General features: G+C 37.4%; 1 protein-coding gene across 11 annotated transcripts in view; it reads left to right on the top strand.

The window, feature by feature from the left end:
• Window positions 1-17184, top strand: part of LOC114857443 (myosin-3-like) — a 35077-nt gene extending 17893 nt beyond the window's left edge. For 10 of the 11 annotated variants that reach the window (XM_029153929.3, XM_029153939.3, XM_029153935.3 and 7 more), the window contains 2 exons: window positions 899-984; window positions 1265-1690. In XM_029153929.3, the coding sequence (XP_029009762.1) occupies window positions 899-984; window positions 1265-1352 (174 nt within the window). In that variant the 3' untranslated portion in view covers window positions 1353-1690. Of the gene's footprint in view, window positions 1-898; window positions 985-1264; window positions 1691-16227; window positions 16355-16553 lie in introns of those variants that run through there. The other variant, XR_003786230.3, reaches the window with a different exon arrangement.
• The last annotated feature ends 1213 nt before the right edge of the window (window positions 17185-18397 follow it).

Genomic DNA, 18397 nt, shown 5'->3' with positions numbered 1-18397 from the left:
ATTGCCACAGTATAATGTTTACATAGAAACAGAAAGTAAGAATGGGCCCTAACGTAATGATTACAGTATATCATTTCAAAGTTTATACAATTAAAATAATTTGTCTATCAAATAAATCTAATATATTGTATATTAATTAAGGTAAGTTTGATGAACATTTCCTTTATAACAGCCTGATATGTTCTCTGACACCCCAGATAATGCCCTATACTATAGGTCACATTTTAACATTATGTAAATAATACCTAAGCAGGTTTTATGGTAAAGTACAGTATAAGAAGTTTGATTGTCTAGTCAGGTGTTGAGTGAGAAGATAAAGGTGAAATATGCTGAACTCATGGACAATCCTGTAGACAGCCAGACAGACAAAGAATGAATGATCTGTAGAAAAAAATCTACCTAATGATGCTTGGGTACTGCTTCTGTCTCACTTCATCATCTGTCCCTCACCCACTCACTTTCTACTTTCTCTCTTTTTCATTCTCTACAGTTGAACTTTTTTCTCTCTCACACGCTCTGATTCTCTCCTTTGTCACCATCACCACAAACTGTCATTCTGTTTTATAAGATCCAGGTGCTGGCAATTGAGGGAGATAAAGTGGAAAATCCCCCAAGAATGAGAGGAAAAAAAGCTTGTCCAATAGTTTAAAAATTGTAGCAAAGGCCAAAGCCTTTATTTTCTGTTACCTCTGAACACTGGGAATTTCACACAGAGTTCAGCCTGGGCCTGGTTTCTTTCTCTGGGCTGGATATTGTTACCTATCAATTAATACATGTCCTTTTTAAATGCAACACTGAGGCTTGACAACAAATAAAAATGTCTCACAGGCTAAATATAAGTCAAACAACACTCTTTGAATATAGATGAGTCCTATGAATTGGTGTTATCTTTATGTAGAAGAGCAGGACCTCCCTGTTGAGTTCTTTTCCATCATTCGCATCCACTAGCAGAGTCAGCAAATTGTCATGGCAAGACTCTCCAGGGTGAGTACTCCCAAGTGCTTTGACCAAGATAGATGATCTGCCTTCACTAGAAAAACCAAGGGTTTTGTAGCTACTAAGCTGTATGAATTATTAGCTTTTGCAATATACATTGTACTTAACAAGTCATTCCGTTTTAACTCATCATTTTAGCAGTTATAGTTGTTCTATGACGTTTGATAATGTTTATTGTAAAGTGTAATTTCAAAAGGCTTTCTAACTGTAAATCACAGTAATCCCTGTGTAAAACTAACTACTGTACGAGGCTTTCTTCTTTCACCAGGTCAAGCAAAGATCTGACCTCAGCTGCAGCTTTTATTACAGAGTCTGACCAGAAACCTACTTGCTCTCAAGAGCATCTCCAAAATTGAACAGTTTCTTAACAGAGACTTTGTTTACCCAAAAGACAAAAGAATGACAACTAAGCCACCACGGCTGTTGTTTTATTAAGTTGTATTACATTACACAAGTCTTGTTTGTAAGCATATATACTGTACAAGAAAGGTTCTAGATGTTCTGAATTCTACTGATCTGTAACATGTAACATGTAGATGTAACAAAAGTTAAGTATAAGCTATGAAGTCTGTGTTTAAGCAAAGAGTGTGTAGTGTGAGGCTCAAAACCCTGATAGCACGACTCTTATAAAATAAGAAGTGATTTGTTCATATTCAGTTCACAATTGTATGTATATAAAGTTTGAATCTATGCAGTCACGTGTAACATTTATGGATTTATTTAACTTGGAATTTCTTGCTTAAAGACATTGTCAGGCTGCTTTTATACAGTGCATTTTAATTAAATAGTGAAGCTTCAATAAACAGGACAGAAAGTTGCTCAAACCTACTACAATATAGGCTACTATGTGCCACAGTATGTCATGGATTACACAATAAACAGCCAAATATATAAACAGCAAAGGCCAAACATTTTTAACAATACACCTATTAACATGCTAATTAACATTAATTAACTTCATGGTTAATCAGGGTTGCATGTCTCCAAGGAGCTCTAAAAGTGCTTCAGTCCGACACCATGTTGTTGCTATTGTTGCTGGAGCAATTACAACTGGCTAGCTAAGGGCAAAATTAATTAAGAGATAACAATTAACACAAACCTCCTAACCCCAATTAACAGAACATGAATTAAGCACTCTGTACAGTAATTAGCACATTCTAACAAGCTTCTTGTTAATTTTATGTTCCATGTGGGGTGATGACTCCATGTGAGCAGGAAGCACCTGACTTGGGTACATGGTTTGCGTCCTCTGAAATGTGTTCTGTAGCATGTGCTATACAAAGCTAAAATGAATTTTACACACAACAACACAGTTGAGTAGTTTGGTTTCAGTATCAGTCTATGGCATAAATAGTCTTTGTTTGTTTTGTAACACATTTATGAATAGTTCTGGTGTTTCCACTCAGGTATTTTGTTGAATGAATGTTTGTAATATATTTTACTGGAGCCTTTATGTGTACAGCCAAAAGCAGATGCTTTTCCATCATTAAAGTAGGGAAAATTTACACAAACGTCTGACATGAGTAACATCTTATCACTGCTTTTCTGTTCATTCACAACAAGGATAGATAACTGCCTTAATAACTATGATACATAACAATAAATAATAACTTTCACCAAAATTGAGTATGAGGCTGCAAACCTTACTTGAAAATTACGTAACGTCTTTTATTCAAACTGCAATACATCATGTATCAACCTTTGGCTGACAGCATGAACGTCAAGGCTAAGTGCTCATTTGGCTGCACTTACATAATTTAATAGCAGCATCACTGTCTGAGCTGAGACTAAATAACCTAATTTTACTTTTAAAATACATTTTCAAAATGTTGATATACATTGAATTAGTGGTGCCAAAACGTCTGCTTCCTTGAGTTTTCATAAACACGTTCATGTTCCTAAATTAACAGAGCACTATTTCACTGTGGCACAAGTACTCTACTTGAGCCATCTTACTACACTTACTGATAATGAATACTCCTGAATGTTAATGCGTGCATAAAGAAATCTGGAGCGTTTGAGTGGCTGTGCCCAATCGCTGCTGACCCTTATCCTTCTAGGGAGGAGAGGAGGTGGGGGGAGGTGCAGAATATAAAGGAGTTCATTTTAATACACTGCACACATACACGTTTTCTCTCTCACATACAGTTTCCGCCTTTTTCTCGCTCAGTTAAACACACACACCCCCTGGGTTATGAAGTGTTGGCACTTTGAAACACTCAATTACCCTCTAGCTAGGGAGGATACCTGCTGTTAATTACTGCTCAGTGTTTTATATAGAGAGTAAATAAAGGGACCGCTGACATTCACATTCCATCAAAGTGTCCCTCAGCTGTGTGTGTGTGTGTGTGTGTGTGTGTGTGTGTGTGTGTGTGTGTGTGTGTGTGTGTGTGTGTGTGTGTGTGTGTGTGTGTGTTTTATCTGATGTTAAAATAACCTCTTGGAATTGGACACCACAAACCTAGACAGGACGTGTACATGGACCTTTTGGTTCAGTATCACAGTAGCTTTTGTTGTGTACGATGCTTTTTCTGAAGTAGAGTTAATTTAGTTTGCACTCAAACTATCCACTCTGTTTAGCAGTATATAAAGTCAAGGGCAAGATTATTTTTATCGAAACAAATGGTTCATATGTATATACAGTACCTGTATGTATTCATGTGAGTTCAGTAACTGTGCCCTGTAGCAAACACACAGGTCTATACAGCACAACTAAAGTTGGAATTCAACTCTGATTTACTGTTCTATTTTATTGAAATTCTGTACAAGAGAAGGGAGGAAAGCAATATATTTGCCAATCCTCCAGCTAAACGGGTCTCACCACTAAAGATTGTTGAATATCCTGAGGTTATGGAGTCATGTTTTGTCATATTATACCTCTTTGCCTCAAAAGCCATCACAGTAAATCTGGCTAGGAAGTCACATTAAACAGTGCAATCCATGTCTGCTTAGATGGAGGCTGAGTGCAATCCTGGCACTCTGCATGTATGCTGTAGTCTTAATGTGAAGAATTGCAGCTGCTCCTTTGGCCTTGTAAAAATACTTACAGTAAATGAGCAGATTATTATGGGGAGAGTGGGTTCTGCTCCTCTAAAGCTTGCTTTAATCAGTAGTATATTTCTGTATTTTTTATATGTGCCAACATTTCTCATAATGAACATTATCATTACATTGGTGCAAAAGAATTTTCATTTCACTTTCACCCTTTCATTTTTTGCATTTGGGTCACAGTTAAGGTGAAGTTAAAAAGGTACTTATTGTAACATTAAATAAAGCAAAATCATTCACTACTTAGTTAAAAAATGCACATTTTTAGCTACTTGTTTACATCAAACTCACACTTACAGTAACATACTGTAGCAACCCCAAATACTCCATATCTGTAACAAAGCAAGTATTTACCATGAACTTTTTAATTTCAAAGTTACCTACAATTATGTCTAGCATTTGTGTACCACATTGCTTTGTGGGTGAGCTATGTAGAATGTGCAGGCTTTGTTAATTAACTTCTTTGTAGCACGAGAATCACAATTAATTTGCTACAGCCACTTTAATTACTGCATATTAATAAGAATGCTGAAAAACAAAAAGTATATTGCCTTGTTTACACTGTCTAATTTACTTCCACAATCAGGCGCTTCCTAGTCTGAAACAGTGCAGAGAGATCAGTACCATGCAATCCTACTACCTGACAACCATCAACTACCATCCTTGATTTTGTCCTTCTTCTCTGTTCTTCTAATAGTTTCATGATCCCCTGCCTGATCCTATACTTCTCTCATATACTCCTGCCTCATCTTACCTAAAGCTCCTCCCACTTCATGCTACAATAAATAATAAATTAATTTTATACATTCATATATTGCTTACACGATCTCTGAACATCTGCCAAATTGTTTAATATGGCATTAAAGGTTTCCAATTGAATTAGATGTGGATATTTTCTGTATCCAGTGCACCTAATGAATTCTGTGCCTTTTGGGATGAATTTCCTATTACCATATAAGTTGAGAGGTCATAGAGTCATAGATGGTAAATGTGTGGAAGAGCCATTTAATATGGTCACTGAGTGCTCTGGGGCACTTTATTATGAAGTAAACTTAATATATTTCCTGTGCCATCCTTCTTTCTGATTAGGGTGTATCTACCTAAAAAGCTTGGTCACACAGCCAACTTAACTGTACAACACCAAATATGTTTTTTACTGTATTAATTAAACAAGAGGATATATACAAAACTAAACTATACGACCAATTCAATGAATAAAATACAGGGGTTATGAAAAAGCCTGCATTTACTTCTTGTGCACGTTATGGCACTGACGTAAATGTAAATAAAATAACGGATTAACATATCTGTATTGGTGGTTTTGGTACAGTATGAGGAGTTTGCTACTGTATAGGTATTTTCCAGGACTTTTGACAATGTTTTAAAAGACTAACTTCATAAAGTAAAGTAGAAGTAGACCAACAAATGTGCCTCCTAACAGTAAAGAAAAGATCATGTGGATTATGTATTTTGTTAATTCAATCTTTGTGCAATACCTGTTTAAAGTCACTTCTCCAAAACATCATTGCTTGAAATGCACCCTTGGTTATGTGTGGGTTTTACATACAGTAAATCAGTTAACTACCTATTGGGCAGCAATACATATTAAAATAAATGAAAGAAAAGAAAACACCAGACATCTAAACTGGGAATTCTAAGTGTTTTTTTTCCACATGGCATTTTTTTACTCTCAGCTTTGAAATATAGTTGTGCCATTTGTCTTCTGTGGTTTCTACCTCTGCACATTTTTACTGTGGTGAAACCTCACAACACTGATAAATAACAAGCTTCACCTTACCTTAGCGGGGCTTAGCATGACTGACTGTCTCTCTGAGACTGTGTCCTCAGCTGTGAATTACTTGCATTCAACATACATTTGCATTCACAAGGGCGCAAGCATACATGCACGCTCACTCACTCACTCGCTCACACACACACCTTTCACCCATGTAGAAGGAGTAGAGCCGAGCAGATAATCTCTGAAACGTCACCCAAAGGTCAGAGGTCAACAAAGTTGAAAGGTCACCCTGTGCATCATTTATAGGTTCTTAAATAAGCCCAGACCTTATACTCCAGCCAACTCTCCCTTCAGACACTTATCATGTTCTACAAGCTATAAATTATCCTTCTGACATCCTCCACGTCTGCAAATTCAAAAGAAAGAAACCATTGTACGAAGACGACTAAGGAAGCTCCTGCCTCTCTAGGCTTTTTTTGGATTGTTATTCACATCTGTGTAACGGACATACTGTAGCGTAGATGTGCTCCGTCAATACTAAAGGACTCTACTGTTCCTGGTTATGCAGCTGAGAAATCTAGATGAAGTGTGCCTACATTTTTTTCTGCGTAATTTAGTGACACTTTTTTGAGAAAGACAGATGAAACAAAACGGCTTAGTTGTTTAGTTTAAATAGTGTTAAAGCAACAGATAATTTTTCATTTGATTATATAATTAGCATTCATGAACACAGGGTTGTAGTTTGATACATCCTAACAAATGATCAATGTCATTGAGTGTTATTTTTTATTAATAAATATATAGACATAAGTTGTTTTAACATTGTATTGACAATATCTCACCTGGGGTTCCACAAAAAAATGAGCATTTATTAGACTTAGGATCTTAAAAACTGAAACATTTTGTATTTTGTACGATTTTACATTTAAAGTTGTTGAATAAACGTTCAAATAAATCACATTATCACCTAAACTACTTCCAAACTTTTTAAAGTACTTTTTGCTCAACTTATAAGAAGTAGTTCACAGTTTCTGTTGTCACTTAATATTTATTGTATTTCTTTATAAACTAAATAAACTTTCTCTTCAGATTAAGCCACAATGTAAGGGTCCTGTGACCTTTAGTGCTGTGAGTGAAGCAGAAGTCAGCCTCGTAAAATAAAAATCCTAAAGAACATGCCAGGGGTAAAGACAGAGTAAAGGATAAGGCGAAGAGTGGTAAAGATCAGTTAAAGTGAGCGATAGAGGAGTTGGCTGGCTCCATAATACTCTGTACTGTGGTCGCAACTAAATTATCCTCCATGGGAGACCACCGTGGCAGCGCACATACGTTTCTGATTTCCTGAGACGTCTTAAACATCTTATGGTTACATGGTCCTCCCACAGATCAACACTGTCGCTGTTACCTATATATCTACTGGAATGTTTGTGTGTGTGTGTGTGTGCGTGTGTGTGTGCGTGCGTGCGTGCGTGCGTGCGAGCGAGCGAGCGAGCGAGCGTGTGTGCGTGTGTGAGAGAGAGACACGTAGAGCGAGAGAGAGATTGCCTGTACACGTGCTTTCCCCCTTGAAGATTAAGCTATTTTGTTATTATTGGAGTTGGGGACACACACATGCATTCACAGACTATAGGAGGTGTTGGCTGGTGACCCTTTCCTTCAGTGTTGTCCTGGTGGTGTGATGGAGAACTCTTTTTTTCATTCCAGGGGATTCTAATCTCTTTCTCTTGTCTGTTTAGTCTCTCACTGTCTTTTTCTCTACTTTTTATTGTCGTTGTATTTCTTATATTTGTTAATGAGTCAATTAGATGAGTACTCTTTGTCTCTTACATGCTGACTGTTTTAATTCACCAGCCTTTACCAACATGCCAAGCTCTATGTACTACAAATGTACTATAGCCTTTAAACATTTAGACATTTAATAATTGTCTTCATACAGTAATATCCGAGATGGAGGCTTTTCTCTACAGTTTGTTTTGACATTGAACTATATCATAAATTGATAGATCATAGCTGCTCTCTCTGACTTTGTTTTCTTATATATTGTTTCGAATAAATGGGACCTTTGAGGCTCGAACATTACACAGTGGGTGTCATGTAACAAGTGATTTTTGTAAGTAAAATATCCTTATTCATTAAAATAACTAAATCGTTAAGTGTGTGACGTAAAAACGTAAACCTATTCAAATCTGACACTCTGAGAAATAGATACTTTACTCAAAATGTTTACACATAGCTGAGTTATGATTACCAGCTAGACGCTGACATATGAGATCAGTGAGACTGGACACAAGCAAACACAGGTTTCTTTTCAGTACAGGATGTTAAGAAAGCAGACAGTAGAGCAGAAAGTGATGCTGATCACTGTGACCGGCCCATTAACCTCTTAGATACATCTTAGGGCTGTTTGTTATGATAGTAAAGCAGAATTGACACAGATTAATGTCTTTCTCTGTTATGGGTCCATTAGCAAAGGTAGTTTAACTTTTTCACTCGCTACGTTTTAGCCTCTATGGTATGGACATAAACCCACTGCCCTGTACAAGACCAGAGGGACACCTCTGTGTGATCCCCTGCTCGAGTTGACTGGAGAGACAAAACCCAGGTTAGAAAGTGTAAATGAAAGATTAAAAAAATCTTAATATAATCAAAAGCTGTCTTGCTAGAGGGTGATATTCTTCGCCTTCTAAATTACCCACAGTTAAAACCAGCAATCCCAAAAATGACTGAAATGTCCCAAAATCTAAACTGAGGGCCAAGACAATTGTTACTGTTAACCCAATGAAACCACAGTCCAAGTTGTAAACTCCTGAAGAAGTTCCTATATGCTAAAATGTAATTATTTTGTAGATTCTGTGGAGTCACACTACTGTATGTGGTCTTCAAATGTTGCAAAGCCCTAAAATATCTGCAAAATTTGTGGTTTATTGGTTTTAAAGGCAAAGTTCTAACTATTTTTGTCTTATTGTTAACATTTTGGTAACAAGTAATATTAGACATGACTCCAGTGGCTGATTTACTGATATACAGAGGTCAGTGTTTTGATTACTCACTTCCTGTGGAGTCTGTTATTTGTTCTTGTAATTTTCCCCATTCTTAAAGGTTTTCCATAACTGGTAAACAATTTTTAAGAGAACTAATTTCCCAATGTTATCTGACTGATTAGTAATGTTTTTATTGTTTTTTAATAAGTAATTGATAAAATGATGAAGTGTTTTTGCTTTCAAATAACTATTTAGAAGGATGCAATATTGCAAATTGATGGTTATCTGTTAGCTGTTGACTGATGACATTTAGTCCGATCCTTAATGGCCTGTCAGATGACAGAAAAATGAGGTCAAAGGTCACTGGATTCAGATCAGTGAAACTCCTTCCCACTGCCACTGTGGTCATCTCTCCATCCGTGTCACCGATAAAGAAGAACAACATTTGTTTTTTGCGTGGTTCTTCATGGCGGAAGTAAAATTGGGCCTTTCTCCAACAGCAACAACTAGAAATAGAAGGTTGAGATTTGCAAGGGAGTTCTGGTGGAAAGAAAACAGATAGAAGATAGAGATGTTAAGAAAACTTCAACAAAGTAGAACAATCTCCTACTGTGCAGATTTTATTTTTCCTAGGTTATTATAATGAGTATCTACTTATTACTGAATGACCACACTAAATGTTCCAAATGTTTACATAAAACAATACAGTATATTCAGCCCTGTCACACTTGGAGACCAAATACCACCAAACTGCAGTTTTAAATAATTATTATGCTTGATGATTGGACCTTTACCCTGCCACCATCCTTCCCTGTCAGCCCATTTGTTATTAAAGTGCTGGAATGTGTCTGGTACTTCATCAAGGCCAACAGTGCTGAGTGGTCATTACAGCAGGAGGTTGCAGCACACACACACAAACACGCACACACACACACACACACACACACACACACACACACACACACACACACACACACACACACACACACACACACACACACACACACACACACACACACGTGCAATCAACAAAACTCAAACAAATACTATCCACAACACTACGTAGTAGTATTAGTTTTAGTATTAGTATTAGTATTAGTGTTAGTAGTAGATTAGCTATGTCACCTTTAATTCTCCTGCTTTGCTGCTTATTATTTCCTTTATAGATATATTCTGTTTGTACTAGCATGAAATTCAAAATGAACCCGCTCTGCTTAGCCACTCTCCTCATGCTCTTATACCAGCTTTTCGACTGTTTTCTTCCATGCTTTGAAGCTATTCATCAAACAAAAATCACTGAGGAAAAGAGTCTCATTCAAGAAGTAGTACAAATATCTGCACTCCAGGCTGTTGTGTTTAAATTTTAAAACTTTATCAGCAGACAACTTTCCACTAGAGGTTATGAGACATATTTTTGCAAAAAAATGAAAAAGGTCAGCATTTGACTGGAGTGAACCTAAATTTGATATGGATCTGGTGATTATAAAGTATATTTCGTATTAGAGTGAAAGCTGAATCAGATTACAATAACTGTAGGTCAAATGCTTTAATGTGGTAATTAAGATTAATAACTGAAACAGCATAAAGGAAAGGGTAAGGTTTTACTGGTTTAGGAAATAAAAGTGTGGAACCTCATTTGTGCGTGAGGTCATTCCAAGGCTATTACTTTTTTACTTGTTTTTGTGAAACACTTTCATTTGACCAGCTGCTGAACCCAAGACACATACGCAGTCCTTCGTCTGTCTGATATCTATTTCAGTACTCTCAGTTTTCCTGCCAGATGTTTCGTTGCCAGCAGGGTCGTCTGCTTCGCTTTGACTCCCTGTTTGCTACTTTATTGTGGCGGTTGGCCGACGGACTCTGGCTCATTATGAGCAGGTGACAGGGACAAGATGAAGATGGAGGGAAAGTTTAGATCAATGATGCGTGAGAGTAGAGTAGTTACTCCACTGTGAAAGTGTGGGAGGGTGCGGATATTTCAACAGATTTAGGTGTTTTTTATATTGTATGTAGTGTGCAGGTTTACGTAAGAGATATAATGGGATATAAAGCTGGCTGTATCAGAAAATTAATGTTAAAGGAATAGCCTGACATTTTGGAAACTAGAAGTGCAATTCATGTCCTTACAGTGCACAGCACTTAAACTTAAACTAAAACTGAGGTGTTAAACTAAGCTATCAGGATGTCGGCTTTTGCTCAGTACAATACAGATCAGAAGTGGTAAGGTTCCTCTAGCAGTGTTTAACCTATTGTAGTCGAATATAATTCAGTGGAAATGTTGTTAGGATTTCATTATACTACATGGATTTATTTTTCTCGTACTTTTCACCTACTAAATTGAAACTACCCTCAGTCTCACGTTTGAGATCCTGTCAATAATAATATCGTGTTAGTATTAAATATTATTAATCCTTCTACTAATTCTCTTTTTTGCCTATTTTAAATCATTTTTCCCACTGGTGACATCCTATATCCAGTATGTACAGTATGTGTGAATCAGGGGTTTCTATGGCGACGTGTGCACAACATGAAAACAGGCTCCCTCACCTCCCACACATCAGGTCTTGCTTTGGCCTTGTGTAGAGCCTTTTATCAGCAATCGACTGTCTTTCATTCTTTCTTTCCTTCTTTCTTCGTGTATTTCACCTTCTCACCTTGCAGAAGAATGCAGTCAAAGAAAGGTTAGAATTAGTGATGAATGATATGAGAACAACGGCATCTTCTCATGAGACATTTTTAGGCATATAGTAGTTTAGATATAACTTAGTGTATTTTTTGTCTACAGTGTCAGATTGTGTCTGCTGAAATTGGCTGGATTTTAGCAGCAAACCAATGATATATGTACATACTATACTGATTTGAAGGTCGTTCTTTTAGTCTCAAACGCAGAGACGATGTCTTTGAAGCATGTCTGCAACAGCCAGAAAATTGTGTACAGTATTTGGTGCATGTGTGACTGTATATCAAACAATTAAATGTCTTACATGCTTAAAATATGTTATTCTGTCATTATAAAACATGATTAATAATGCATTGGACTTGTCATGTTGATCAGAAACAAGAATAGTTTTTTGGTCTTGTGATTATTTGCCATCGTTCAAGAGTAATGAGATACCTGTCTAGAAAGCTCCACAAATAAATTATTTTGTGTTGTCATGTTGTCAATAGATCCTATTGTGTGTAAAGTGAATGGAATCACTTTATCAAATCAAAGCACCACCTGACTGTATACAGTAAGTCAACTGAACTTTTAGAAGTTTCTATCTCATTATTTTGGTTATCGTAGTTCGTATCTTTGCTTTTAGAATATTCTGAACATTGTCATGAGCACTTGAGAAAGTATTTTCAGGACCAGTTCAAGTGTAAAAATAAAAAGAATGCATGGGAAATGATTAAACCTACTGTTCAAAAGTCCCATGATCATTTTTTCCATATGCTGTAAACATCAAGTAATTCTAAGATATTTTATTATAATATAATTGTAATGTAGCTCTACTTTTAAAAATTGCTAACAGATCTACCTGTTGTGTAACTGGCTAACAGGCTAAGCTTATGTGTGACAACTTTTCAGTACAACCATTTAGTTCAGTAGCTTTTTTTAATTGTAGCTTTTAATGTGATTCCCCCTTAACATACTTTATCACAGAACAAGTTAAAGATTCATCTCATTTTCTTTTGTTACGCATTTGTGTCCATCTATCTGAAATTCTACTGCTGCCTAAGGCCAGGTCCCGAGTCCAGTTCATCATCCTTGTTTACAGGCAACATTTTTATTTACTGATTAAGACCATAAAATGTGCAAATGCCTTTTAAATGTGTTTTGTAACAAGGTAGCTCATCTTTCTTTATAATTCAACCTCCCTCTTGACATCACGTTATATTTTCTTCTCTTTCCTCTGAGAAAACACACAAGATAAGTGTTTCCCCAGCTGTTGGACTTCACAAGTTTTGCAACCTGTCCTGATATTCATAATTATCATGGGGGGGGGGGGGCACCTACAATACAGTATGCTCTTCAATAGCTATTTGGACAAAGCAGTACAGAAAAACGAGGTCCTTGTTGCTACTATCATTACCCAGGTGTGTGTGGGAGAGCTCATCCTGTCTCCTCTCCTAAATATAAACACATAGGAAGTTAACATACTGTGCAATATATTTTACACACATAGTGTTTCAGAAGTGATCTCAGGGCACTAATACTGAGTTTGTGACTCTGGTTTGTTGACTGTGTGGTTTTAAATCAGGATATGTTGAAGATATGTTTGTCAGATTCTGTAACTAGTAGGTTAAGGAGAGAAAAAAAGGAACCAAAAGGCTTTGTGACAGTGATGTAGTCTTTAATTTAAACGAGCTCCGCCTATATATGAGTCCAGTGCATATGGAAAAACAACATTTTTCCCGGGTCACTGAGAACTCAGTTTCTAGACAAAGCACTGAGGGTAAGGTAGACGAGTTTTCATTTGAAGATAATTTGTTGTTCGTAGAGCAGGAATGTGTTCCATTGGCCGTGGGGACCATCAATCTCTTGGTCGACTGGTCAGATGCTTGAGCGCTCCTCTGGGATAACAGGCAGCCATGTTAATATGGAGAGAGAAAGATGTCTTATTGTCTTCTTTAGGTACAGTGTCTGTGCTTATGCATTCCAGAGGAACAAATAAAACACTGTAGGCCAAGTGAAATAGATCCCTGACACTGACTTTGTTTTGTCCCTGTGACTGACCACTGGCGTGTTGCTGGCTTGTTTCTCCTTCTGAGTCCTATCAGAGATCACACGGCTTATCATGATGGATCTGTGTACATTTATCAGCACAAAACAGAACAAAAGAAAAAAATTGTCTTTGCTTTCACTGAGGTTGACTGTTAGGCCATAGTGTGCTACAGAGGTAAGAGTTGCTTGTTTGTACAGGACATGATAGAGCTCTTCTACAAAAAATATGTACATTAGTATTACATGTAAGTTAATGAGTAGAATATTGTTATTGTGAAGCTGAATTACTTCTGCTTGTCTCCTCAGCTATGGAGAGAAAAAAAACACAGAGCTTTCCTACAGTTTTAAAGGCCGTTTGACTTGACAGAGCAGAAATGCACAGGTGTAATAAATAACATTAATTCGAACATTAATGGTACTGCAGTAAGTCACAGCAGTGAGCCAGAAAACACAGCATCAGAGCCCTGGATGTGGTTCACCTAAATGGAATGCAGCCATCGTTGTTGATAATAAGTATCCAGCTCAGTCTCAGTTTATGCTGTGGTCAGTTTAAAGTTCTTTCATTCAGTCAGGAAAAATAAAGTAATATAAAATGGCCCATTGCAGTTGAAACACAAAGCCAATCAAAACGGCTATGAGATGTAACAAGTATTGTACTGTATGGGAGAAGTACAGTAGCAACATTTCACATCTAAGCCCCACAACAAAGTCGCTAACAGCTTACTGGCACCAATAAAGTTATTGCAGCTAACATAGTAGCAAAAGACTGTTTCTTTGTATTAACAACCACAAGGCTCAAAATTACACTGAAACAACTTCTGGAGTTGAGCTTCTTCCCCCGGGAAATCTTTGCTGATAATTTAATTGTCTACTCATCAGTGTTGAACAAAGCTTTATTGTGCCCACTTCAAACTGAAGAACCAAAACATGTTGCTGATAAAGCGTTACCGTACATCTGAGAGCGTTTACATATAACGGTGTGATCTTTGCCATCTTTGCAGGATTTAAACTATTGACATACATGATGGGGTAAAGCAGTATCATTCCAGTGCACTCAGTGTACTATAGCATTACAGTACCATCAAGTCACATGACATCTGCAACTGAGCAAAAATTATTAATGCAGCCTTTTTTATATCATGAACATAGTTTGGAACAATATGTTAGCCAGTGGAATAAAGGTCATATGATGGTAACAGAACCAAGTTGGCTAATAACTTCAGTGACATGTTCAAAGAGGTGTTGACACTGTTATCAGGGAATCTGATTGTAAGTACAGAAGAAACTAGCTCCTCATCTTGTCTTTCAGGATGGACTTTTGGATGACTTTATCAAAACTTTGATACATTACACTTACTACATTTGTTTGCATGTTTATACATCAGATTATGTCTTGAGGATAGACTGTCAGCATCCCACTCACACTTCATTACCATAACATCCATTTCATACCATACATGTCAGCGACTGTCTGGCTCTGAAGGAAACAACCTAAGTCATTTACGCAAGTAAAACAGCAACCAGACTGTGTGTGTGTGTGTGTGTGTGTGTGTGTGTGTGTGTGTGTGTGTGTGTGTGTGTGTGTGTGTGTGTGTGTGTGTGTGTGTGTGTGTGCGCGCGCGCGTGCGTGCGCGCGCGCGTGCGTGCGCGCGTGCGTGTGTGCGTGCGTGTACACACGCGCCTGTCCTTGTGAAAGTGTTTATGCATATGTGCACTCTTGGATGAACAAAGTAGAGACACACAGGTTCTTCATGACAAGCACTTTTAACACAGCGCTCCATCTCCCCCCCTCCGTTTCTCTCCTACACTTTCTCTCTGTCTCCCTCGTTCTCGTTCCACACGGAATTGAAGAGTTGAATCATGGGTCAGCAGTTCTTTTTGCAAAGAGCCAGACTAGATTTCCAGATGCTTAAGTCACCATCTATCTCTGCTCCTCGGTTTCACACAGATACACCCAAAGTCACACACATGAACTTATGTTAAATACAGCTTCGGGTCTTTCTGCCGTATGTGCTTGTGTATACACAGTGACATGCACTTCTGCTGTTCAGCTGTACTGTACTTGCTCTGCTGCCTTTCGACGTGCAGAGCCAGAGATATGTCAGTGCTGGAAGGAGAAGAGCATGATGGCAAGAAAAGTGCTGAGTGGACACTTCCGTTAAGACCTGGGGGAAAACCCAATTTAACTGTGATGCTCGATAGCTTCGGACAGTATGTAAACGTGTGTTTGTGTCCACTGGTGGCGGTTCGCCAGTATCTTTGCTGAACATCCATTTATCTTCAATAGGAAGGACTGCAATCAGGAAAACACAATCAGTCCCAAAATGGAGACATCATGTTTAAGTCCAAGTACTTGGTTTAAGAAACACGGTAAAGACTAAATTTGTCCGGCTGTTAGAAAGACAATTGTCTAGACCAGTGGAGTGTCTGACTGTACATATCTGGTGTTTGTTTACAAACCTATTTGTTTTACAGTTTAGGAAGAAATTATATGTACAGTACATGTACATACTGTACAGTATACTTCAGTATACTTATATATACAGAAAATATAATATAATATAATATAATATAATATAATATAATATAATATAATATAATATAATATAATATAATATAATATAATATAATATAATATAATATAATATAATATAATATAATAAAGAAAACATTACCATATAACAATCAGATTAGCTGAACTGAATGAATCCAAATATCTTACTTCTCAAAAGAAATCTTTGTTTTTATGTCAACAGATGCCACATACTGTAGGCTTTCAGCTGAAGAATCGATGATGCACTGTAACCGAAGACTCGCATGGGAACATACACACATGATTGGTGCTACAGGAGTGTAACCGCATTTGTACAAGACATTTCTCTGGTTAGTAGACATTTTATTAATGCATTTACTGCTCCCTACACATAACTAACTCACTTAATTAAGTCATGAACATTGATTTAACATCATACTGTATATTAGACTTTACTGATAAATATAAGCCTGATTAACACAATGTATGTTTAGAGATGATGATAAATTCTAGTAAGCAGATAAACATACAGTACCCTGCTCTTCACAGGTCTGCTACAGCGCTGGCACTTATTGGTGTCGGGCTCCAGACTGTTTATTGGCCATTCCTGCTGCGCTGCACAGGGAAATAAAACTTCACCATGCTGGCAGAGCAGTAGAGCCACTATCTGAGAAAACATCGTATCACTGTGACTAAGTGTTGGACAACCATTCATCTGCAAAACCTTTAGGACACAGGACGAAGATATTTATTTTACAAGGAGGATTAATACATTGTAATTATGTTTTCTAGTACAACACAGCAATGTGAATTCATGACTGTTGAACACAACAATCTCTTAACCTCTTTAGTACATCATACTATGATGTTTCAGAGTTTGGCCTGTTTTCTGCTTGGGTTTCACAAAAAAAGGACAGAATGCAATGCACTTCTGTCTAACTTTGCATATGTCCACACACACATCATTGCCATATAAAAGTACTAAAATTGACAAAACATTTCATTCTTACCAAACAGACTGTCCATAAGTGTGTGCGTTCATTTGTTACAATGACCACAAAACACCTGGCAATGGCATGATCATTTGTGTGTGGGAGAAGATAACCTGCATTCAGATCAGAAGCAATAGCAATGCTCAAGGACAACACACACACACACACACACACACACACACACACACACACACACACACACACACACACACACACACACACACTCTCTCTCTCTCTCTCTCATTCCACCACCATCATCCAGCAATGGTAGCCTTGGTATGTGTGTGGGCAACATTTTATTATTAAAATATTAAAAACAAAGGACAGCCACACAGTTTCATTCGTTATATTACATTATTATTACTGTTATTTGATCATCAAACCATTAAACCAATGCATAAGTGAAACAAAGTAAAGTCACTGCCACAGAAAGGATAACAGCACATTTCTGCTCATGTGGTTCTCTCACTCTTTCCTTCAAACTTAGTTAGTGTGTGTGTGTGTGTGTGTGTGTGTGTGTGTGTGTGTGTGTGTGTGTGTGTGTGTGTGTGTGTGTGTGTGTGTGTGTGTAAAATATAAGGTGGATTAATCCACTTTCTGTCCATTTGAATCAACCGGTTAAAGCTGCATTGAACATTATGATTTTACTTTTTTTTCTTTTTTGTCGTAGTCTTGCACGTTAATTAGAATGTGGTCGTTATTTGTGGCGTAACAAGGCTAAGTATTTGAAGATGACTCCGTTCCCCTCCGCAGCCCCTCGTGTTCCCGCATCGGGACGCTGTGTTTTTTCCGACTGACTCGTGACAGTGAGTAATCAGATGCTTCATATCCGTAGGAATCTGAAACATTGAGTCGCTGTTTGTGAAGGAGATCTGCTGCTCTCAATCTGCAGGCTGCGAAGTTATTTTATTATGATGTACAGTAAAGGAGCCTGAGGTTTAGCCCCAAACACCTTTCTTTGAGTGGTTGAAAAAACAATTAAATGTTTCTGTGCTTAAGACAATAAATATTGGAAACGCATGATTAAAAAATTTAATGACACTTAATTTAAATAGATGTATTTTGAGATATGAAAAATAAATACATACACAAATGAGATGCCGGACAGTGTAATCTTTGTTAATGAAGGTTTGTGCCGCAGTTTGCCGACGCTTCGTCATAGTTGTCCTCCTCTCTCCTACTGTACGCCTCTGCGGCGTCAGGTCAACCTGAAATAAGGCGGCAGTCAGGTCAGTTTGCCGACGGCTTGTTTTGGTTTGATTAGATCGAATTAAAGGAGCCTTTTAAATCTTTTATTTGTGTACCGATCAGATTTGACCGTTGTGTAAGAATTATAAAAAAAAATTCTAACATCAAATACATTTATCAGCATTTTATTCTGTTCTTTTCTGACTATGGAGC

Source organism: Betta splendens, chromosome 6 (genome assembly GCF_900634795.4).
Source record: "Betta splendens chromosome 6, fBetSpl5.4, whole genome shotgun sequence".
NCBI classification, from domain to species: domain Eukaryota; kingdom Metazoa; phylum Chordata; class Actinopteri; order Anabantiformes; family Osphronemidae; genus Betta; species Betta splendens.
The sequence above is the reverse complement of the archived record's forward strand: the minus strand, read 5'-3'. Positions and strand labels throughout refer to the sequence as shown.